Source organism: Carlito syrichta, unplaced genomic scaffold (assembly GCF_000164805.1).
Source record: "Carlito syrichta isolate Samal-C Ts95f unplaced genomic scaffold, Tarsius_syrichta-2.0.1 Scaffold304388, whole genome shotgun sequence".
NCBI lineage: Eukaryota > Metazoa > Chordata > Mammalia > Primates > Tarsiidae > Carlito > Carlito syrichta.
Genome location: NW_007248484.1, coordinates 341,200 through 366,169, shown reverse-complemented (window position 1 = coordinate 366,169; position 24,970 = coordinate 341,200). Strand labels below are relative to the sequence as shown.

General features: G+C 45.2%; 1 protein-coding gene across 2 annotated transcripts in view; it reads right to left on the bottom strand.

The window, feature by feature from the left end:
• The window catches only part of DRP2 (dystrophin related protein 2), a 42,677-nt gene that overhangs the window by 4,209 nt on the left and 13,498 nt on the right, over window positions 1-24,970 (bottom strand). For both annotated transcript variants that reach the window (XM_021713263.1, XM_021713264.1), the window contains 20 exons: window positions 22,746-22,909; window positions 20,989-21,145; window positions 19,940-20,060; window positions 17,910-18,178; window positions 17,354-17,500; window positions 16,809-16,887; window positions 14,709-14,769; window positions 14,334-14,395; window positions 12,721-12,795; window positions 11,597-11,798; window positions 11,294-11,379; window positions 9,473-9,630; window positions 8,926-9,092; window positions 6,041-6,152; window positions 4,749-4,885; window positions 4,379-4,444; window positions 4,064-4,129; window positions 3,060-3,203; window positions 1,418-1,655; window positions 43-163 (listed from right to left, as the gene is read on the bottom strand). In XM_021713263.1, coding sequence (XP_021568938.1) covers window positions 43-163; window positions 1,418-1,655; window positions 3,060-3,203; window positions 4,064-4,129; window positions 4,379-4,444; window positions 4,749-4,885; window positions 6,041-6,152; window positions 8,926-9,092; window positions 9,473-9,630; window positions 11,294-11,379; window positions 11,597-11,798; window positions 12,721-12,795; window positions 14,334-14,395; window positions 14,709-14,769; window positions 16,809-16,887; window positions 17,354-17,500; window positions 17,910-18,178; window positions 19,940-20,060; window positions 20,989-21,145; window positions 22,746-22,909 — 2,632 coding nt within the window. The remainder of the gene's footprint in view (window positions 1-42; window positions 164-1,417; window positions 1,656-3,059; window positions 3,204-4,063; window positions 4,130-4,378; window positions 4,445-4,748; window positions 4,886-6,040; window positions 6,153-8,925; window positions 9,093-9,472; window positions 9,631-11,293; window positions 11,380-11,596; window positions 11,799-12,720; window positions 12,796-14,333; window positions 14,396-14,708; window positions 14,770-16,808; window positions 16,888-17,353; window positions 17,501-17,909; window positions 18,179-19,939; window positions 20,061-20,988; window positions 21,146-22,745; window positions 22,910-24,970) is intronic.

Here is a 24,970-nt window from a genome sequence, read left to right as displayed (position 1 = left end):
CCATGGAGGAAGGGGCTGGTGGAGGAGGGCAGGGGAACTCACCTGCAGCCTCAGTGTCTGGAGTAGTCTGTCCCTTCTCCTGGGGGTGACTGCCTTCTGACTGCTGTGGAGAGGAAGCTAGGGACGATCCTGCAGAGCCATTGCCATCTGATTCGGTGGGTGGCTAGCAAGAGGTGAGGCATGACTTAGGTGGTTTCGCCTTCCCTACCTTACTTTGACAGACTACTGAGCTTAGAAGGGACCTGAAAGACCTCATGCCCACTCCTTTGCCCTTGAACTTTAAGCAGCTTTTGGTAGTGTGCAAAACAGTGACTTCCACTTTTAGGAAACTTCTTAGAATACTCAATTACCCATTATCGTCTTCCTTCAACAGGTGTCAAAGGCTCCCAGTTCTGATAAGGATGGCTTTTCACCTAAAGGTCTCTTGCTGTCAGCTATAATTATAGCTGCCATCTATAAATAAGCTATTGAGAACCCAACTCTCTCTGGAAATGCAGAGTTGCACACCTGATCCTTGGTTCATGACCTAATAGCATATGTTAGAAACCTCCAGGTGGGGGCAAAAAAAAGAAAGGGAAAAAGAAAAAAACAAACCGCCAGAAATTCATTTAGAGGCCATTCCTTGGAGGATCTGGGGAAGAGACAGTGTGATGGTATTATCTGTTACATATAATGACAATAATAGGTAACATTATGAAGTGTGTACTATATCATGTACTATTGTGTACTGGCATCGTGCTAAATCCTGCAAATGCATTTTCTCATTTTATGTTACCACAATTCTATGAAGCTGATAGTATTTGTACCCCATTTTATAGATGAGGAAACTGGGGCTTAGGGAGGTTAGATAATTGCCCTAATACCCCACAGCCACTAATTGGCATAGCTGCATTCAAACTTAGAGTGTTCGACTCCAGAGCTACACCACAGCATACATATTCCTCTCAGAGACAGAAGGGCAAACAGTAACAAGAGAAGTCCCTTTATAGCACAATTCTTTCTCTTGCCAAACATGTCCAATCCTGTTTCTTTCTAGCAAATACCATACTAGCAGAATCAACATTTTGGATGATTTTTGAACTTTGTTCTTATCAGTACTGGATTCCAATGGGTTGTGAAGAAATGAGCCTTCAGAAGTCCTCCCTCTGCCCCAGGCCCCGCAGTGGCTTGAGAGTGACATACAGGGTGGTGTGAAAACTAGGTGGAAGATAATTGGCTGGGGCTGTGGCCATACCAGTCCCTTCCATCCCCTGCTTCCCACCAACTGCAGGCCCAGTTCTCTTCAGGAAGCCACCTGAGAGCCACTGCCAAGCTCTTTCTTGCCTCCTCTTTGCTGCACATCCCCCCATCCCCCAACTCCCCAGCCCTTCCCTGTGCTCAGAGGCTTCCCTGGTTCTTTTCCAGTCTCTAGTCTCACCTGTAGGAGCAGTTCTCTCAGGCGCTGCAGCTGGGACTCTAGCTGCTTGTTGTGGTCTTCCAGGATCTGCATGCGTGTCTCTAGGCGGCTCTTGTGCTGCCGCAGGATCCGGGCCTCAGCCAGAAGCTCTTCATTGCGGTGATCTGCAGCTGCCTCGGCGGAGCCCTCAGCCAGGGTGGGTGCCTCCGCAGCCTCTTCATGCTGCCACTTCAGGCGCCTCAACTCTCCCTGGAGAATCCTGCCAAGGGGAAAGAAGCCAAGATCTATGGCCCTAATACGGTACTGACTGTCTAGGCCCCAGATGTCCCCTCAGGCCTAGGAGTGAGCAACCCTGTGCTCTCTCCCATCCCACCCCACCCCACCCCCAGCCATGCCCCTGCTTGAATGGCCACATTCACTTTCTCTCCAGCACTTATGTCATTTTCTCTTCCATCCTGAAACCTCAGAGCAGAGAGAGCTGACATTTCACATTTAAAAAGTCCCAGGGGTTTGATGCACTGCTTCAGGGATAAATTCTGACCTTAAAATCAGGCAGAAACACAGTCTGCAAATAAATGAGGCATTAGGACTACTGACTACTCCATTTTTGGGGAAGATGTAACATAAACGAATATATGATCCTAATGCACACAACTACTACACAGCTCACACCACATACAGTTCACCACACAAATTCAACACTCAAACTAGTCTTTACCCTATTCAATGAGACAAGTCCACTAATTCTGTGCTTGAATGACATGGCAGTGTCAAACTGGGGTAAATGTTCCTAAAAGCTTACTTTCTATTTCTGTATTTATTTTGTTCTGTACTGGTGACAAACTGGTCACAGACTGGCCCTGGTCTGCTCTCCACACTCTGAGTACCACTGTTCTAAGGACCTGCTACTCCAAGTGTGGTCTATGGACCAGTGGCATGGGCATTTTCTGGGCACTGGTTAGAAACACAGAAACTCAGGTCCCACCCAGACCTGTGAATCAGAATTTGTATTTTACCAAATTCCCCAAGTGATTCATATGCACACTAGTGGTTGGGAAACATTGCTCTAAGTGGTACTATGAACTTTACTTCATTTCCCCAAAGTGGCTTGGACCCTCTTTAGGTCCATGCTGCCCACCCCTACTTTATGGAGATTCATGCCACCCCTGTAATCTCCTGCACCTTCCCTCTTCCAGTCCTCAAATGACAGCTTTGTGTAGTGTCACTGTCCTCTGGAATACTTTCACTAGGTGATAAGTAGCTCTTTCCACTTCCAACATTGAAAGTTCTCTGAGGGCAGGGACATGTCCTACTCCCTTCTGTTTTCTCTGTTTGCATTCTCTCTGCTTGCATCTAATGTGTTCTTTTAAAAATCGGGTTAAATTTAAATGATTCAAATAATTATTATAATAGCTAACATTTATTGAACCCTTACTATACACCAGGGACTGGGCTAACACATGACATGCCTGACCTCACTTCGTCTTCACAAGTGACCCTAGGAGGTAGGTTCTATTATCACCATCTTCATTTTACAGATGAGGATCACAGAATATAGGTAACTTGTTCAAGGTCACACAGCTAAGTTGTAGAAATGCCAGGACTCAAATTCAAGCTGTCTGTCTCCAGAACTCACACAGATTTGTGCCATCATCACACCCACCGGTTCTCATCTTCCAAGTGGGCCAGAATTTTTTCTAGCTCCCCCTTGCTTTCCGTGGCCATGCTGCATGGAGCCTGCTGTCCAAAGCCTAGCTCCCGGTCTGTGATGGGACTGGAGTGCCGCAGCAGGTACTGGTCCTCATCTCTGGATGGGTGTGAGGAAAGGAAAGGAGGTGGCCAGGTGTTGAACAGAGAAACATCTTGGGGCATATGTGCTCAGCTTCCAGTTCTGGCCCTCAGAGATACACGCTAGAGGATTCACACTAACTCACATTGAGAGGGAAAGGCTGTATATTCAGAGATGGAAGTGTTCAAAGGTGATGGGGCTGTGGTTGGGGGCACTGGGAGAGAGTGTTTTCAAGTTGCTAGGGCTTCTGGATTCTACTTATAGCTCCCTGGGAAACAATGAGCAAGTCACTTTCCTTTCTGAGCCATTCCCCACTCTGTCCTTCTTCACTTCCTCCTCCCCTAGAAGGATCTGAGTCTCAGTCAGGGCTAGATTGATCCATTCAGCCAGAAGTTCCTAGGCTTTCTAAACAGGATGAGAATCTTCCTATGCAGGGAGATGCAGGGCCCCTTCTCCAAAGGAAGTCCCTCTAGCTATGCTTCAGTCAAGTCCCTGCTGTCTCCCAGGGTTGGTGTGGCACTAGATGGAGCTTTGGCATCTTGAGCACAAGATAGTGGCTCCTTTCTGCAACTTTAAATGTGTGTGGGAGTCGGGTGGGGGCATATTCTTCTCTTAAAGTTGGTCATAGAAGGATGGAATCTTGAAACAGGAAGGGATCTGGGCAGATGGAAGGGAGATAGTCCACTATTCATTCCCCAGCCCGTTTGATAGAGGAAAGACTGCTTCCCTTGCTAAATACTGTGCCCAGAAAGCAGCCTTCCTTCTTTAGGACCCTAACCATTACTCCTCATCCCCTGGGGGATATACCCTACCCAAACAGTGGCAGAAGGATTCCAAGGAGAGCTATTTCTGGCAAATAGGCAGCCATGGAAACTTACATGCTGTCATCTGGGGAAAGGCTGTCATTAAAGAAGGAACAATTTTGACTTTCCATCTCAGCAAGCCTGGGAATAAAGAGCAGAAACAGAATGTGGGGGCTACTTTTATCTCAAAGACTCTAATCTCACAATAGGATCATTGGCTTTGGGAGCTGCACCAACCACCCCTAAGGGTTGGTCCTCACTGGCTGCTATATACCCCACTATGCACACCCCCTGGCCCTGACTCCATTCTCCTTGTCCCACCTGAAAAACCCTTCCCTTTGGACTTCGTACAACCCCCTAAACCCCCACCTCCCGCAAACCTGGTGGTACCTGCTGGCAAAATGTTCAATGCGGGAGTGTGTGTCAGCGTGTGGCAACACTGGAGAAGAAGCCGGCCTAGAAGAAAGCATTGAAAACTCAGAGAATTAAAGACTGGGCAGCTTTGTAGTCTGTTTCCTCTCTCCACCCCACCCCCCACTTTATGGAGATGGGCAAGAGCTGATGGGAACAGGATACAGAAACTGGATTCTAGCTTACTTCCCAGGTCAGAGTCCAAGTCAGCCCTGAACTGAACTGCCCTGCCACTAGTGGGATTTACCCTGGAACATTCCCCTAGCTCACCCAGGACTCAGCATTTTCACAGCACACACTTGGGTTCAGTGAAGCTGCCCGCAGCCCCGGCTCAGTCACTGGTACTCACGTCTCGCTGTAGTCAGCCTCCAGCACTGATTGTACAGGCAGATAACCTCGCTGAGGGTGTTTGCTGAAATAATGCTTGGAGCGGAATTTGTTCTTTAAGGTTGTGGCGAAGTCCCTCATGTTCTCACTGGATGTGGTCTGAAGGAGAGACAGGGCAGAGGGCTCACCCTATTGGCTTCCAGATACATTGGGCAGGTGTGGCTGCTCCCCTAGAGCAGACAGCATGACACGCAATCTACTCTTGCTCATACCTTCCATACCCTGCTACTAGAAAAAGGTCTGGAAGGATATATGCCAAATTGTGGACACTGGTTGTATCTGGGAAGTTGAACTGGATGGGTGGGGGCCACAGTGAGGAGAGAGGGGGATTTTCATTTTATACTTTAAACATCTTTACACAATTTTAATCTTTTACAATAATCATAACTTTTCTATAAATTTTAAGGATATAGAGGATAAGCAGGAAGTAGACAATAATCAGTCTGCTGTCTTCTGCCAGTTTTCTGTGTATGACTTTCCTAAATTTTTTAACAATAATAAATACAAAGTAGAGGGCATGGTTCCTGGTCCCACACTGTGCCCACAGAATTTGAAGAGATGACAGCTTGGAAAGATGGATTATGGAAAAACAAGTTGAAAGATGGAAGGCAGAATTGGAGCTGGGGATGTGCTCAGGGCTTTGGGAGAATCTGTGAGGACAGAAAGGAATAAAGACGTAGAGGGAGCATACTCAGTTGAGGAAGCTAAGTATGGAGTTGTGGATCTTGAACACAGTACAGGAGCAATTCTATGGCTGGAGTTCAGAAATGCTGACCAACCCCAGCTGAGGCAGCTGTGAAAGACACATCTGCCAGGGAAAATCAAGTGGCGTTTGGGGGGCCGAGCTAAAGAACATACCTTTTTTTCCTCCAAGGGACTGAGTAATGGGTTTGAATACAAACTTTGGTGTAGCAGAGAAAGAGTGACCTAGTGTAGGAGTAATACAGGAAGCTAGCCAGGAAAAACTCAAGTGAATCACCTGGAATTGCCTTACTCTTTCTCTTTTTTTTTCCTGAGACTTTTCTCTGCAGTGAAATAGTGAGTGCCCTTTAAATGACAGCTATCCAGTGACAGAGAGACTCTGCTGGAAGAATAGAGACCTGAATCCCCCAAGCCAGTGAATTATAAATTGCCAGGGCTGTTTGGAGAATGCTCCTTGCAGAAGAGTAGAATACAGTGAGCCAATGCTGGGCAAAGAGGATCAAGGTTCCTGCGAGCTGCCTCCCCCTCCCGTCCAGCCCAGAGGCTACATACCGGTGTGTAATACTCCATGATGGGGTAGTGCAGCTTGTTGCCTTTGCTGGCCCTGCCTGTCAGGAAGCAGGTCTGGCAGATGTCAACGTTAAATTGTTTCAGACTCCGGTACCTTGGGGAGAGGAGATGTGGTAGGAAAGAGGATCCAGTGGGCCACAGTGACCTGCCCCCTGTTCCCCAACATCAATATATACATACAGATTAGAAGGGGGTGAGACATGGAGCCATAACACATTCAATCTTCCATACATAGCAGAGGTTGAGTTGTCCACAGAAGAACAGCCTTATCCTAGAGACCATAAATCTCCATGAAATCACAAGGCCAGATTCCCAGAAGTGTGGGAAACAGCACTATCTTACCACCTTTGTTTAAAGGGGAGTAAGGTGAAGCAGGAGTAAAGATCTCATTACGGCCAGGCTCGGTGGCTCAGCCTGTAATCCCAGCACTTTGGGAGGCCGAGGTGAGTGGATTGCCTGAGCCCGCGGGTTCGAGACCCGTCTGGGCAACTGGACGAGACCTCATCTCTACAACAAATCAAAAAATTAGCCGGGTGTGGTAGCGCGCACCTGTAGTTCCAGCTACTTGGAAGGCTGAGGCGGAAGGATCGCCAGAGCCCAGCAAGTGGAGGCTGCAGTGACCGGAAGCGGCCACTGCACTCCAGTCTGGGCGACAGAGTGAGACTCCAACTCAAAAAAAAAAAAAAAAAAAGATCTCATTACTTCAAATATCTTTCTAAACAAGGATGGCCGAAGAAGGTTTTGGCTCCCAGGTGTCACCACCTACTTTGGAGAAGTTACACTTCCAATATGAAGGCAGTTTTTTCTACTAGTCTTGTGTAAGTCGGCTAAAAGTTATTTTCCAAGGCTATTTATAATAACAACTTTATTATTACTGAATATACATTAGCTCTTCAGATCTATTTCCAAAGCCTGGCTGAACTTCCCAGACTTAGTAGCACAGAACAGTGAAATGCCTAACTGAGAGGAATCAGAAAATCTAATATCTAATCCTGGATCTACCACTAACCAGCTGTGCATCTCATTTGCTCATTCTATAAAAAGCAGGGTGGTTGTAGTGGGAGTTGTGTGTTAGCACTTTAAAAAGTTTTTTTTTTAATGAGCATTTTATGATGCAAGCCAAATTCAAGATAGGGGTTACCACCCTTGTGGGGGAAGGAGGAGAATGTAATCAGGGAGACCTCAAATATATTGCAACAACGTTTTATTCCTTAAGCATGGATATATATTGTGGTGTGGTGAGACCAGGTCATACAGTTCACAAGTGCTGGCTGTTAAAATTTCAGGAGTTTTCTCCACAGACTGGGAAGAAATATTTGCCAACTGTATATCTGACAAAGTCCTAACATCTAGGAGCTACAAAGAACTCAAATGTGCCTGAAAAGAAAAAAACAAACAGCCACATTACAAAGTGGACAAAAGATATAAACAGACACTTCTCAAAAGAAGACTTGCGAGCAGCCAACAGATATGTGAAACAATGCTCAATCTCACTAATCATCAAAGAAACACAAATTAAAACCACACTGAGATACTACCTAACTCCAGTCAGGATGGCCATCATCAATAATTCAAAAAAAAAAGCACACCAAAAAACAGATGCTGGAGAGGATGCAGGGAAAAGGGAAGACTTCTACACTGTGGATGAGAGTGTAAACTAATACAGCCTCTGTGGAAAATAGTTTGGCTATTCCTAAAAGACCTAAACATCAACCTTCTATATGACCCCACAATCCCCCTACTGGGAATATACCTGGAGGAACTCAAATCACTCTATGAAAAAGATACCTGCACACCCATGTTTATTGTAGCATTATTCACAGCAGCAAAAACACGGAACCAACCGTGCTGCCCATCAAAAGAGGACTGGATTACAAAAATGTGGTACATATACATGGTGGAATATCACACAGCCATAAAGAAGGACAAAAATATGAACTTCACAGCAACTTGAACGGACTTAGAGTCTATAATACTGAGTGATCTATCACAGAAACAAAGAACTGAGTACCACATGTTCTCACTCATAAGCAGACCTTGAACAATTATCATAATACTAAAAGAAAGGCATTGGCAGTAGTGGGAAACTGCCAGGGGATGGGGGGGCACACCTCATCAACAAGGGTACCTGCATAATGAACATTTGTATACCTAACTCTGAATTATACCCCACATCTTTAAAATTTAAAATTAAAAAAAAAATTCAGGGGTTTTTCTAGGCCAGTTGTTAAATACAGCCACTATTAAAAATTGAATTAAACAAACTCACAAATAAATGACATTAGAAACAAAAGTAATAATTACTCAAAACTTATCACTTCCTAGTTACTTTATTATTATCTGTGCTATGGAGGTTAATTACATCTATTGTATCTGCATGATGGAAATACTACTGATGGTATGCAAATGAAACTCTTTTCCCAACTCTGTGCTCAAACACCTCCTGTAGGTAGCCTGACATCAGCCACAGTGGGAGCATTTACACCATAGAAATTAACAAACCCTACAAATCAGGTTTTCTTCTTTCTTTCTGGAGAGTAGGTTGTGAAACATATGCTGGCACATCATTTGGTACATAGGTGTTCTTATAGTATCTTCTATACATTTTTGTAGGTCTGTAATACTTCATAATACAACTAACACAAAATAAAATATTTAATAATTTCCAATTTTTTAAAAGTTAAACATTCAGCAATAAAAATTATTATGATATATAATAATGCACAATAGATTAGCTACAATTATATAATAATTATTATATAAATTGTTTTATAATATTTGTATGTAATAAATTGTTTTATAATATCTTATTTTATGTCACATGACTTATTTATTGTTATCATTCCAGCAGATATTGTTTTCCCTACCTGAATCCCTTGATGGGGCACTGCCTACAGATAGAGCACTTGGTCTGATGCTTCACTTGCTCAGCAATGGCAACCCGATGCAGGACAGCCAGCCACACCATGGACTGGGGCTCCAAGTTGACCCACTCCAAGAACTGGGAAGCTTCAATGACTGGCTTCCCTGTGCTCTGGAGAAATAAGAAGCCCAATGGGAGTGACCAAGGCCCAAAATGTCTTGTCCCTAGAACAGTAGCCCTCAGAGGAGCAGAAGGGCCAGCAGGGTCTGGGTTGGCCTATTCTCCAGAGTTGTCCACCTTCTGCCCTGACCTAGTTGAGCTGGTACCCTCACAGGACTCTGACCCTAGAGCTCAGAGAACCATCTGCCCTGTTATCCCACTCCAACAAACTCTCTTACATCTGAGTACATCAGATCAAAAGCCTAGCTCTTAATCCTCCATCCCTCCTCCTATTCTCTCCCTTTCTTTCCTCCTCCCATCTTCCTTCATCTCCTTTTCCCTCCTTCCCTCCCTTCCTCCCTCCTTCCCTCCCTCCCCAGTCCCATACTCACAAAACGGAAGCAACTACGGACACTGGGCTCCACATTGCTGCCCCCAAAGGCTGCCACTTCACCCAGCTGGCGAGGCACCTGAATGGCTTCATGAAGCAGGACACTAAGGTGGCGTTGGTCACACTGGCTGCCTGAGTTGGCTACTTGGCTGAAGAGGTCTGCTGGCCCCACCATAAAAAATGGCCAACCCCAATGCAGGAATGGCCAGAGAGTGGTGCAGGGAGAAAGAGCAGAAAAAGAAAAACAGGAAGAAAAAAAAGCACATAGACTGAGCTAATGCCTTTTGAAACTGGAATGCCTAGAGGTTCATCCCTGACCTTCTAAAAGCCCAGGAGTTCTAAAAAGATCATTCTATGAGTTCAGAGAGAAAATGTGAGACAGACACAAAGAAAAAGCATCAGAAAGGGTGGGGTGGGGGGAGAGTACTGTGTGTAAGAGCAGTGCTAGACACAGATATATCACTGCTGGGTAAACAGATTCTTCAAGAAGCAAGACAGGGAGGGGGGTTGTGGGCTCAGGGATGCCTAAACACGAGTCACAAGGGCTGCTGTACCCTCTCCTGTTAACGTAGCTCATGTAGTCTGACACTGCAGCAATCTCTCAATTGTCCACACAAGTGGAAGGAAACACTGGCATGGATAACCCAAAAAGAAAAGTGAATTCAAAGCATCTGTAATCTAAAAATTATCTCTAAGTGGTTGTGGAATATACTATGATATTTACATTTGAATATGGGCTGTATCAGCCCTTCTGGGACAACCTCCCAGCCCCAGTCCAACTTTAGCAAACCTCCTCCAGAGGTTACTGTCTGTCTGTTTTATACCTTGCCTAAGGCTTAGAAGATACACAGGCAGAGGGCCTTTGTTCAAGTTCTGGATCCATTGCTGACTAGTTATAAAATCATGGGCAAGTTATAAACCTCTTTATGCAACAGTTTCCTTACTTGTAAATTGAAGATAAGTAACTACTATCCATCTCATCTCAAAGGAATGTTGGGAGAAATAAATAATATCATGAACATGCTTGGAAAAGTTCCCTGCCCTGTAAAGTTTTCCCAGACTACTGTCATCTGTCTCTCTTCTGGGATGAGATATAGCACATATCCATTGCTATTTGGATTATTCTCATTAGTACTTTATAAGAAATGGTTTCTGTATATTTCTGTCTCCTCCTCTGGACAGTAAACCCCTTGAATCAGGGACTGTGTCTAACTGAACCTAGAATTCACCCTATTTAGCAGAGTGGCCACCACCCATTAGTAAAACAACTAATAATGCTGCTGTCGAAAGTTCAAAATGCAGAACACAAGATGAAGGATGGAAGGGAAAGTAAAGGTACTATAAACCAGAGGGTGAAAAAGTATAGAAGTACATACTGTTTGTCTCCTAGATAATGGGAATTATTGCACCCTGCTCATGTATGATGACATGAGAATTCTCTAGTAGAGCATATGACATGGCTTAAATTTCAGACAGGGAGTGGGCTAAGCCTGATAGGCCATGGGAAAACACAACTAGACAGTCGGGGTCCTGGGTACCCCAAGGTGCCAGCATAGCTCCTGGCTAAGAACTTTCATCGGATCAGAATAAACCAAGCCCCTGAAGGTGACACTGGGGATAATAATAGGCCTTAGGTCCATCTTGTCTTTTGGCTGTCATGCATTTTTTTGCAATAGCCCAGATCAAGAAGCATCACAAGGCAGACCAAGCAACCCTCTGCTGAGTCATAAGACGTACCTTCTGCTTATTTTATACCCTTTCTCCTCCCAGCAACACCTCTCCCTCCACCCAATACCACCCTAGACTTTGGAGTTGTACTCACACTGAAGTTTTTCCTTCACTTCTGTGCCACACAGGCATGCAATGCCAGTCTTAAAGGACAATGCCCGCATCTTTCCGCTGCGACCACTAGGTTTAAAAGAAGAGACTGAGAACATGAATATATGTAAAAGTTTAACATCATTAACCCTTTGAAGCAGGCATTCCCCTAACAGAGTTGATCCCAGCAGGGCCCTGTGCCAACTGTGTCCCAAGCTGAGCTGGATCTGAGTCCACTATGGGAGCAACCCATTGAAACGTCCCATTGAATTTTATCCTGGAGGCTACCAGGGCTGAAAGCCCTTACCTATCAAAAACATTGAGAAGCCAATTGAGGCTCATGTCCACACAGAGTGGCACATTAACCAGGATGCCTCTTTCCTCCTCCAGTCGTTCGTATAAGGCAGTCAGGCAGTGAATGACCTCCACCACGTCCATCACGTGTTCACTGGTCTGCAGATCATGCTCGTTGAAGATCTCCAGGGCTGTGGTTAAAGTTACCAGGTCCACTGAGAAGGAAAGAAGAGAGGGAAAAAATATAGCTAAAAGTGAAACCCCAGGAATTAGACAAAAAGATAAGGTCACCAGCATCACTAAATTTGACTCAATTTCCAGAACAACCACTTTCAAGTATGATATAAGCTTGTCCTTTACCAAGACCCTCATCCCAAGGTGGGAGTGGGTGAAGGTAGCAAAAATCCCCTCAAATTAGCACAACATGTTTTTATAAGCCATATGTTCTCTGACACCAGTTTCAAAAAGATGGTTGGATGCGAGTAAACTCATCTCCTATATCGTATTAACCCCCAAGGGATCAAATTCCATTTTAAGTTTCTCTATCTTTACACAAGTTTCCACTGCAAATAGGTTTCTCCATGAACCGTGTTCTGAAAACATAGACATCAGCTATAAAATCTCAGGCATGGCTGGGGAAATGTGACTTACATCAGGAGGATGTTTTAATTACCTCCAGTGCTTGATCAGCCTAGCCAGACATGCCTGGGCCATGAACAGTGTCCCCAAGAAAGGCCAAAAGGCACATTCTATCTGTAGCCACAGTGTTCACTAACCACTGGCATTTGCTTCAACAATCCTGCTGCTATGTCCAATAACCCCAAGATGGCAAAACATGGGCTGGGATACTTCCTGTCACAAAGTAGTTGCTTGATTATCCATGTTGGGCAGAGGAAAAGGAACATGGAGGAGGATAGCTGTAGGATGAATTTGGAAACATGTCTGGGGCTTAGGGAAAGTGGAAGAGCCCTGGATAGAGCAGGTGTTCACAGCCAGCCTATCCCAGCCTTTGAAGAGTTCTCGTCAAGCTAATAAAAAACCATGGCCAAGGTAGGACAAAAGCAGAAAACAGCAGACACAGATGAGGAACAGGAGCAGGGAGGTGAAAGTCACAGGGAAGTGTGACGGGAAACATACGGCGCAGGGCCTTCTGCACTCTGCGGAGCTTCATGGCGGTGCGATAAGCTGAGAACTTAATGTTGTTCAGATCAGCTGCAAAGAATGGAGAAAGACCCACTCAGATCAGGGAAATGCAAATTAAAGCCACAACAAGATACCGTTTTACACCCACCACATTGGCAGAAAATAGAAATCTGACAAAAGCAAGTGTCAACAAGGATGTGGATGAATGAGAACTGCCAGTGAAAGTGTGAACAGACAATCATCTTGGAAAACAGTTTGGTATTACCTTGTGAAATGGAACAGTAGCGTATCTTACCACCTAGCCAGCTATATATCCCAGAGCAATGATTTTATAAAGTTTTTTGACCAAGACCCATAGCATGAAATTCATTTTATACCATGACCCAGTATACATATACACATGGTGAATGTATAAATAATTAAATCAAACATTTCAGGAAGCAATTTCTTACTGGATTTGATAAAGTAAAAATATAACAAAAATTAATAGCAAATATGACTCTAAGGATCCGTTGCACATTAATATTTTCTAGTCTATTTCAGTTTTTAATTATTTTTTTCTATTTCAGTTTTTAAAAATGCTTGTCACAAAACATGATGAAATGATGTTATAACCTGCAGGCTGAAAAACATGCCCTGGAGAAACCCTTGCACATGTGCACTGGAGGACATGAACAGGAATTCCTCAGCAGTGTGTCATTATGAGCTTCAAACCAGAAATGTCCCATGTGTCTTTCAACAGTAGAATGGATAAAGAAATTGTGCTATATTCAATGGAACACTCTACAGCACTGAACAATGAATGAACTATAGTCACGTGCATCAGCATGGATAAAATTTGCAACATGATGATGAATCTCTCTTAATAGGCAAAGATAAGGCATGTAAAAGTCACACTTCTCACAGACTTCACATCTATAATCCTAATTCCCTAATGTGATTATAAAATGGTCCAGAGGGAAATGTGGAGCCTCCAGTTGAGGAGGGTGCAGAAGGGAAAGGGAGGAAGACTGTTGGAAAGGATGAAGCACTCATTTCCTCTCCCATCTGCTTATTGACTGGAATTCTCTTCTATATTTTTTTAACCATGTTATTGAGGTATGATTGACATACGAAAAGATGTACAGATTTAATATCTACAACTTGATGAGCTTGGAGAAAAGTTTACACCCATGAGACAATCACCACAATCTATGTCATATCACTTTCAAAAGGTTCCAACTGCCCTCTTTATTATTTATTCCTGAACCCTTGCACCATTTGACCAATACTTCCCTTTTTCCTACCCCTACTTTCCCACACCATTTTTCCTGCCCTTCCACCATTTTACTTTCTGCCTCTATGAATTCTACTTTTTTAGATTCTATACATATGTGAGATCATGCAATATTTATCTTTCTGTGTCTGATTTATTTCTTTTAGCATAATGTCGTCCAGATTCATCCCTATTGTCTCAAATGGTAGGATTTCCTACATTTTAAAGGCTGAATACTATTCCATTATATGGATACGCTACATATTCTTTCTCCGTTCATCTGTTAATGGAAATTATAGGACAAAGGCAGCTGCATAGACCCCTATCCTATACAGAAATCCCACATTCTTACCTAAGGTTTGGTATAACTCTGTCATCTTGGGATGGTCCCAACATGTGGTCTGAGCCTGGTGGCTACAAACAAAAGTATCAATAGCGCCAGCACCCACAATCCCCCCACCCCATCCCCACAGGTACGTGCACCACTCGGTGATAGGTTGGATGCAAGAAGCTGCAGGATCCGAGGGTGAACCCTGAAGATCCCAAAGCACAAGCGTTCACCTTTACCCAGGTAGAATCTTTAGCTCTTGAGATGAGTAGGAGAAAAACTAGACTGAATGGAGGAATTCCAACAGACAAGGAGTGACAAGGACAGATAGCAAAAAAGACAAGACAGGGAGAAGGAAGGCAGGTGACTGACCCACTTCTGATTCAGATGGTCACTCACTTGATGTAGTAGGGAACTTTATTGGGTGAAATTGCTCTTTCCCAGGGAACCTGGACAGAGGCTGGTAAAGGAGAAGAGAAAAAGTAAGAAAGTTGACCTCTAATGTTCTTCAGGACCCCCACCCCCAGCCATTCCCCTGTTCTATCCTCCCAAAGAGATGATCAAGGACAAAAGGGGATGCTTGACTCACTGTCAACTCTTAACAGTCCCTAAAAGTGGGACAAACACTATCTATCTGTGTTTCTATCTATCTATTTATCTATTTATTATTTTGAGTCACAATCTCACTTTGTTACCCAGGCTGGAGCACAGGGGCCCAATCACTGCAGCCTCGACCACCTGGGCTCAGACAATCCTTCCACCTCAGCCTCAAGAGTATCTAGGACTATAGGCGTGCATCACCATGCCTGGCTAATTTTATTTTTGTAGAGATGAGGTTTTGCTATGTTGCCTAAACTGGTCTTGAGCTCCTGGGCTCAAGTAATCCTCCCACTTTGGCCTCCCAAAGTCCTGGGATTACAGGCATGAGCCACTGCACGCAGCCAACAAACACTTTTAATGAATCTACTTATCTCTCTGATGTTAGGGCAGGTGAAGGAGACGAGGTTGTCACTGACACCCTAACATACCAGAGGTGTGGCAAGGGCATGAACAAGAATACCTGGCCTTGGCCACCCTGACAATATTCTCCCTGAGCAGGCAGCCATTTCTAGCCATTCAGCTGCAGGCTACTGGATTGCTTCTGTGGATATGAAGTGGACCCTACTTTCCTCTCAGGGTTCAAAGCCCTTCCCCCAGAAGCTCAAGCATTCCAGTCCTGTGAAACAGTGGAAAATGGTACTACCCATTTCTTTCTCATGAGGAACTCTGGAAACTCATGCCTCTTTCTCTATCTTTATCTTCCAGATTTCCTAGGAGAGGCTCAGATTACCTGGCCAACCTGCTCACTGCAGTTTTCCTGGGTACAAGAACCCTCTTCAGGTGTAGCTACACGGCAGTGATTATAATAACAAAAATTCTAACTGCAGTTAACATTTATTGAGCTCCTATTTGCTCAGTGATTTGTGTGCATATCTCATTTTCCTATCTGTATATTTTCACCATCTCCACTGCTTTCTGCTCCCCTCAACCCTATCTGGGCTACCACAATCCCTCACCTAGATTATTGCAATGTGCCTCTAAACAGGTCTCCCTGCTCCCACTCTTGCCCCCTAGGAGTCTCTTCTCAACATACTGACTCTGTTGAAACATAAGACAGATCACATCATCCCTCAGCTCAAACCCCACCAGTGATTTTCCACTGCATTCAGAATAAAATCCAAAGTTCTTCCCATCGCCTCCAAGGCCTTCTGTGTTCCAGCCTCCTCCACCTCTCCCCTCTTTGCTCTCCTTGCTGTTCCTGGGGCATACCTTTGTCTTAAGGGCCTGGAAGCTACTGTTCACTTTGTCCAGCATGCTCTTCCCTTAGCTAGCCACATGGTTCATCCCTTCACTTCCTTGATTCTTCTGCTTAATTGCCATCCTCTTGGTGAAGCTTCTGCTGACCATCCTATTCAAAATTGCAATACTTCCCCCTTTAAGTCTAGCACTCCCTTTCCACACCTTTCCTGTTTTAATTTCTTCCATAGCCCTTGTCACTAATTGACCTTAAATATATATTTACTTTTTTGTTTGTGGTCTGCCTTTCCCCACTAGAATATAAGCTAAGGATTTCTGTCTGTTTTGTTCACTGGTGCAGCCCTAATACCTAGAACAGTATCTGAGCCACAGTAGGCCCTCAATAAATATTGTTGAACAAATAAAGTCATTTAATTCCCATAAACTGATGAGCTAGATAATATTTTCCCTTTGTTTACAGATGGAAAACGGAGGTTCAGAAAGAGTAGACTATTATTTTGAGCTTGCATAGCTACTACGTTTAGGCACTGTGACTCAGACCCAGGTCTCTCTGATTTGAGAGACTGTTGTTTTAACCACTATACTACTGCTTCTTGGATGCCAAGGTATACTGGGCTCCCGCCAGATCCTCGAGGAAAATAATAGACTCTTTTGGAAAGTGGCTGAGGTTCTGCTAAGTGGAGTCCAGTTTGGCTCACGTACAGGAGAGGAAGTGCTGTGACCCAGGCCCAAAGTCCCTGTGGGCATCCTGGAGCTGCTTCAGCCTCTCGCCAACTGACACCTATGGAATGAACAGGTAGGAAATCAGTAGATTCATTCCAGCTATTTAGAATGGGATTCCCCAGATACCTCTGGGAGTCTTTATGAGCTCCTTCACAGGCTGACTTTTCTCTGGTTCTAGCAGCTCCCATCGTCACCCAGCACCTAGCCCTCTCTTATTTAGCACTCTCAAGGGCCAGAGCAAAGCATCTCTAATTCCAGACCAAAGTCACCCTTTCCCTGCCTCTGTCTACCTTGAGTGCTCAATCTAGAAAGGTCCCTCTCATTTCTTCATTTCCATCATGCTCTGCAGCTTAGAGCTGGAGAAGTCCATTCCCTAGCATCATAAGCATCATATTCTCCACTACTCTTTTGTCCTTCAGGTCCTATTTCAATACCCCTTCATTTCCTTTGAGCCTGAAGAAGTTTTCCCCAAGCCTAGTTATACTGAGGCACCTCCCATGGTTCACTCCAGGCTGCTCTTCTACCTGTAGCTGTTTCCACCGGATGTTGATCTGCTCCAGGACCCGGGAATTTTCCATTGACAAGTGCACATCAGAAATGGCAAGCTGATGGGCCAGATCATTCACCAGCTTTACCCCATCTTTCATAGGGGAGAATTCTTCTTTGAATAGCTAGAGAACCAGAATCCAAGTGCCACAGCAGCCAGAGACAGGAAAAAATAATCATTAGTCATTCACTTAAACTCTTCCCTCTTCACCCAGAGGTTTTATTTCAGCAACACAACCCGGGCGTTTGCCTATTAGGGCAACCCGATTAAGATGTGGGTGGCCATTGTCCTTATCCTCTTCCTCTCCTCCTCTCAGAAAACATCAGGGAAAGAGACAGTAGAAAAACAATAGAAAAAAGTAGAAAAACAGAAGGGACTCCAGCCAAACCAGCCCTAAATCTAGTATATAAACTGACAAAACTCAGTTGTAGTCCAGGTCAACAATGGAGTCTCAGCAGCAGAGAATTGTCAGGGTATGGGGAGAACATCAGGTCTCAGGGTGGACTGTAGTCAAGGGAGAGGGTCCTGCATACCTTAATAGCCTGGATGTGCTCAGGGAGTGAATCAATGAAGAGATCCCCAATGGGTTCCCAAGTGGCTCGGACTCCCTCAGCTTGGGTCAGAGTAGTGCTTAATTCCTCCATTGCCCCTTGGATCTCCATCAGCTGTTCCAGAGTGCACTCAATGTGACGGTGCTGGTCTACACAGCGGGCTGTCAGCTTCTCCCATAGTTCACTGGCCACTGTCGCCTGCTTCCACACAAAGCGACTAAGATTCTGGATCCGCTGTCTGGGGGAGGTATCTGCAAGGGCAGGCAGGAAACCAGGTCAGGCCATCCAGGCAGGGGCGGGTCAGGGAAAGACAGAGACAAATATAGCCCTTTATAAAGTGTGCATGTGCATGCGTGTGTGTGCACGTGCACATTTATGTATATATTCATACACAATACACAAATACATATTTTTCCATGGTTGAATCTTTTTGTACGTTCAGGTTTTTTTTTTTTTTCAAAAAAACTAAACTGTTTACTTTGAGATCATTGTAAAGACACATGCAGTTGTAAGAAATAATACAGAGCGATCTCATGTACCCTTTACCCAGTCTCCTCAAATAGTAACTAGCACCATGCAAAACTATAGCACAATATCACAGTTAGGATATTGACATTGACACAATCCACCAATTTTGGCCAGTCTTCCTCAATTTTACTTATATTTGTGTATGTGTGTGTGTATATGTGTATACACACGTTTAGTTCTATGTGACTTTATCACATGTGTTGGTTCATGTATCCACTATCACAGTTAAGAGACCATATGTTTTTCCCACATACAATACCATGAGCAATTCCTCATATTTTAAAAAAATGGACACCGTAAATAGTGACTAAAATATTTTAAAAGGTTTAGTGAGGTAAATCATTCAGTGTCCTACTCACATGACCCTGAAATATGATCTTGCATTTGTGTCTGCTGCCCACTTCCATCCAAAGAATAGAGTCATTTTATGATGGCTCAGCCCAGGAGAGGTTGGTATAATGTGCTCAGTTTTTCTGCCTAGGCTCCAAATTTGTAGATTTCTTCTTTTTCCCTCAGATCTCCCCTTATATAAAGCTTCAGAGCCCTAAAGCCACAGACTAATTAGAATTGTCCTGTTCTCTCTTGAGTTTGTCCTTTCTGAGGCACATTGAGCAGCAAATTAAGTACTATTCCTCCCATGGAGAGGCTAAGAGTAAACTGAGAGGGCAAATGGCATTGACAAAGGGCTCAATTAATGAAGGGTCTTTTCAGGCTCTTCACAGCTCATCTCAGAGTGTTGGGGACTCCTTTTGGAGAAAAGGGCTTGCTGAATCACTACTCAGACCTAGTCACCATGGATCCCACTGTGATGCCTATTTGAAGTCAGAGTGGCCCTCTCTATCAAGGCAAGAGGCCAGAAGTCACCAGGGTTAATATCAAAGAGCCATAATCAATTTTCCACTCAAAAGTCATCACCTAACTTTTTAGATTTTAAAAAGATTTTTTTATTTGCTAGTTGATTAGAGCATCACCACATGTCCATGTTGGACTAAGGCAGTATGTTTTTAAAGGACATACTGCTACTTTTATTCACTGAGTCAGTTCAATTCATTTGAGTGTTTTTTGTTTTTGGTTTTTTTTTCACATCTCATTAAAAGTCCAGGGCCAGGAGCAGTAGCTCATGCCTATAATTCCAACACTTTGGAAGGCCAAGATGGGAGGACTGCTTGAAACCAGGAGTTTGAGACAAGCCTAGGCAACACAGCAAAACCTAGCCTCTATTTTTTTTTTTAAAAGTCCATACATGATGATCCAGAGAGCCACCTACACCTTTGGGTCACACGCTGGTGACCCCTACTCCAGGCTCTGCTCTCTTTACTTTTTTCTGTAGTGTGAATCTTGCTGCTCCCCAGTTTTAGATGGACTCCTAGGAGAAACTATCCTCCTAGATAACAGCTGAGAAAATAAGTTTGGGGAGAGCAGGAGGGTGTAGTTTAGCAGCACATAGCTCTAAGAACAAGGGGAAAGAGTAGAAGACCACCCACCTTTGCTCTCAGGATGAGGTTCCTCTAATTCCTCAAATGGGTGCTGGGACAAGAAAGCCTGAGCTGACTCCAGCACAGAGTAGATGTAGGGACCCCGGGACTTGACTTCTTCCATAAAGGCCTGTGAAATTTAACAGCATGGTCAACAGGGAAGAAAAATCTTTCAAATGCTTTAAATTCCATCCTACAATTGATGAACTTTCTTCTCATTGCAACTTGATTCTTTGGCATTATCAGGTATCTTTGGGTTACTCAGACAAAAAGAGATACAGCCCTCCCTGTATGAAATGAGTCTATTTAATATAAAATGAGTCTGTCTATTACACAGAGTGGAGAAAAATGCAAGGATCTTGGTTCTCTGGAAAATCCAGAAAGTCCCCTGGAAGGGCCTTAGAAAAATTAAATCAAAGCCAAGATGGACAGGATATATATTACAATTTCAATTAAGTTTTTTGTTGAAATATACACAGAGCACACAAACATTATATGTTCATTTCCCCATGTCTCCATTACAAATGAGGGCAGAATATTTTTTTGAGTTGGAGTCTCACTCTGTTGCCCAGGTTAGAGTACGGTGGCACACTCACGGTCACCCCAGTGTCGACCCGCTGAGCTCCAGTGATCCTTCCATCTCAGCCTTCCAAGTAGCCAGAACTACAGGCACGCGCTACCACGCCTGGCTGATTTTTTAAAAATTTATTGTAGAGACGAGGTCTCACCAAGTTGCCTGGGCTGGTAACGAACCAACGGGCTCAGGCAATCCACTTGCCAAGGCCTCCCAAAGTGCTGGGATTACAGGCTGAGCCACCGAGCCTGGCCAGAGGGCAGGATTTTAATGGAAGCCAGAATTTGATGGGTGGAGGGTGGGTAGAGAGGAAAGATTTTATTTAGTCTGTGGTGAGCTATCCACAGACCAGTAGGACTGCAAACAGCTTCCTATTACTTTAGGTGTCGAAGCAGATCTGGGTGCCTCTCTGTCGGGGTACTGAAGAAGGGGTTCCTTTCCCAATGACAGGCTACTCACCACAACTGCCAAGATTCTAACCTACCGCATGTGTCTCCTTTTCCTGTTGCACCAGGGCCACATCCCCTTGTAGGGGCAGCTGAGCTGACAATTCCTCATCCTTTTGGCTGAGCCAGTCGATAATCTCTTGGAGAGGGAGCTGAAGCTTTCCACTGTGGTCTGAGAAGGCCTCTAGGCGAGCACTGCTCACAATGAGTAAGATCAGTGATGTTCTCTTGAAGTGACTAAACATTTTTTCCCCCAAACAAACACTTAAGTAGAATCTTAACACACAAAACAAATTCAAGAGGAGTTGTTCTGGTTGAAGTGGGCAAAGGCCCAGAGCCCACCCCCCCTCTTGCCCACTCACAGAGGCTCCCAAGCCACAGACACATGGAGTGCAGTACTAAAACCAATGGGTAGAACCATGAGTGGGGAGGCATCCCAAACTTGAATTGCTTAATATATCTCTTTGTGAACTTCAGTTACTTTAGTTGCATGCCCAGCATCAGGTTGAGAAGAGTAGGAAGCTGAGCAAGGGCATTAGGGGTGACAGCTATCTGGTTCCCCTCTTGTCCTGGTAGAATTCAAGTCACACCAAATTGCTCATCCACAGAGGTTGCTCTGAGCCTGCCCTCTGAGCAGGAGAGAATGCAATGAGTTGAAAGGGTGAGTTGGGTGGTGGAGTGTGGGCAAGCGCGTGTGTAAGGATACATATAAATACAAGTGGCCCGAGGGACCCAAAGGATGACAGAAACATTGACTAGAAGCTTAAGATATGAAAGCAGAAAAATCTGTATTGTATGTCATCTCTGTTTCCTCCCTGCCCTCCAAATGAACCATTAACTGAGGTCCAAGTGATAGGAAGCTGGAGGCCAGCCAAGGCTGTGCACAGTCATTGAGCTCATTCTCCTTAGCAAGCAATAATAACATTCTTTCTTCCTTGCCTCCCTACCACCTGGGCCTAGCCCTTTAACTAAATTATTGCTTCAACTAATTTTTACAACAAACTTATGAGGTAGGCATTACTACTGCCCAGAGAGGGTACATCATTTGCTAAAGGTCACACAGTTAAATCATAGAGCTATGATTTGAACCCAGGTTTATCTGACTCCAGAGCCTGTATTTTTTCAACTTCTCCACACTGCCTCATCACCACCAGAGCCCACCGGAAGCCAGGAGTTTGGGAGTTGATGATGGGGGAGGAGAGGAAAAGTGGAAGGTACACACAGAGGGACAGGGGAAAGAGAACAACTGAGATAGAATTCGCCTTCAGGCTTTCATTGAGTTGCCCTTCATCTGGGAAGGAATAGTCTAATAACTTATGGATGGGAGTGGAGGCACAAAAGGATGGGAAAGTGAATGGACAAGACACACCAAGATGGAGGGCAGCCATGAGAGGAAGAGGAGGAGTAATCACTTCTGTAATTTACATATCAGCACTTTTAAGCTGAGAAGGAATTTCCACATCTTATTAGAATCCTCATGAACACATTGTGAAGTAGTTAGAACAGGTATTATTCCTCCATTCATTTTTTTCTTAAACAAATGGAAGCTAAAATTATAAGAACTCAAACAACTTATCCAAGCTGACACAATTACTTAAAACTGACTTCTAAACTAGGGCTGCTTCCCCAGAGCCAGAGTAGGAAAGGGAGAGAAAGTGGGTGGTGAGGCTGAGGAAAGTGAGGGGTGGGGGGTTACACAGGCTGTGAGGAGAATGACAAGCTGCAGCAGCAAAAGGAGCCCAACACCATTCAAGCCAATGCCCCAAGGCACCTGTTTCCAGGCCCCAGGCCTTACCGGAGGTTGTGAGATTTCTTTTTTATTTCATTCCAACACAGATTCATGGCTGGTGGTTCCAGGGGTCCAGCAGTACCGACAGACCCGTTCAATAGCTTTAGACTTAGGCAGGGAACCCCAGCACCATCCTGAGGAGGCACGGGGGTAGTGACAGCAGCTCTAACCTGAACAGAAACAGATGTTCACGATCCCTGGAGTGTGCCATGTCCTGGCCTATGCCAAGCCAAGAGTGAGGAAAGTGTGAACAAGGGGAGAGAAGGGCTGGTTCCAAGTCTTAGAAATCCTTTTCCCTGTATGTGTGTTAAGAGGGTGAGATAAAGAAAGACTCTTTGGCCCTGTTCATTGCCAGGTCTTCTCTTGGTACAGGTAAGTAGCATAGAACTGCTGCCTACTATTATTTTTACTCTTATTATTAGAAATTCTTTCAGGACCCACTGCCCAGATGGGAATCAGTAGTATTTGCATTAGGTAAAAAGCAGCTCAGAATAGCCCAAACGCTGAGTAACAAGAACATTCCAGGTGAGTCGTAAGCTCATACTTCAGGGTCTCACAGTTTACCCAACCTTCTGAAAAGAAAGCCGAGGGGCTGCCCCATCAAGATTCAGAGGGGGAGTAGACTAGCGAAATCTATCAGCAGTAGATGTCCTACTTCCCAAATGAACCTCAACCTTGATGTCCCCTGCCCCTCTTCCTCACCCACACTTCCCACCACAGTCAGGAAGCCTGGGCCTAGTCCTCAAAATGGCAGCTCTAACTGGACAGAAATACAGACATGTGATCCCTGGAGTGTGCCACACCAAATGTGCACAAGGTGAGAACTCTGACCAGAGTCAGTAGCCAACGGGACAAGATATGGAACCTGCCAAAGTCTATCTTGGGCCCTCAGGTTCACAGCCCATCACTTGCTCTCCCTGGCACTGGTAGGGCCCTATGGGGGGAATTGTGAGGTTTGGGGGAATGGTGAGTATGCCAAATAACCCTAGGGAAGACAGCTACCTACAGCACAGTGCCAGAACTCCCCAGCCATGCATGGGACAGGAGTGAGTAGGAGGAAGGGGAATTGGAGGAAGAAATCTCAACCTGGGCTGCTCTATCCCAGCTTGGGGTGGGGCTGCCTGCCCACCTTCCTATCTGCTTGCCTTCATTTGGAAAGAAAGTGTCTCTGCTGGTTAGTGATGAGACTCCTTTAGTCTCCCCTCCCTCCCAACCATACTTCCTCCCCACACAAGACTCTCCAGGCAATTTAGGAAACCAACCTTCCCATTAAAACCACAGCTCACAGCCACACTGTGATAGGGAAGTGAAGAAGCAGCCAAGTTCTGAGCAAAGCTCGGAACTCAGTCACCCTGTGGCCCCATGAGCTGATCCTACCTGTGCTACCTGGGGAGTCCATGACAGGATTGGGCAGCTCCATGGTTATCTGTCACCAGGAATCCAGACTCAGTGCCTGGTGAGCTGTAGACAGGCAGAGATCCAATGGGCTCTAAGCAAGCCTGCCCAGGGATGCAGGCAGAGCTGGGCCAGGCCAGGAGGCGGGGGCTGTCACCCTGTTTGTTTACTGACCCCCCAGGAATCTAGAGGGGGTGGCTATGTCAGAGCCTGGCTGGTGAATCACAGCTTTGTCCTTGGGGAATTCCAGCTCTCTCCCAACTGGGCCTGCCACACCGGGGCCAGGATGGCCCTCCCAGGCTGGCATGGATGGCGGGAGTGGGACTGGGCATTCCATGGTGCTGGGGAGGGGCATGCAGAGGGTAGCTTCTGTTGATTTATTTTTCCCTTCCATGGAAGACACAAAGGGCTCACTCTGCCTCTAGGCCCACCCTTCCCCTGAGATGGAGGAAAGGATCAGGCCACATTGGTGACAAACCTCTGGTAAGCAATTTCCCTAGGCCTAGAAGGAAGATGGGTTTGGAAAATCCGCATTGTTCTCACTAAGTTTCCTCAGAGGCAGTAAGGCACCTAGGGATAGAGCCATGGGATGGCAGCATCGGGATGTTGGGGCAGCAGAATCCCTCTGAATATTATTATCCTTGGATCAGTGCAGGAGCCAGGAGATTCATTGGAGACCACTGTGAAATAAGAGAGTTCTCTGCCCTTCCTTTGAGAGGTCAAGAGGAGTGGAGGAGAGCCACAGCCCTCCCTGAGGTCAGAGGGAAATGAATGGTCTATGGGCATCATTCTGGACTTCTGCGGGGGAGGAAGAGGGGACAATGGAATATAGCAGC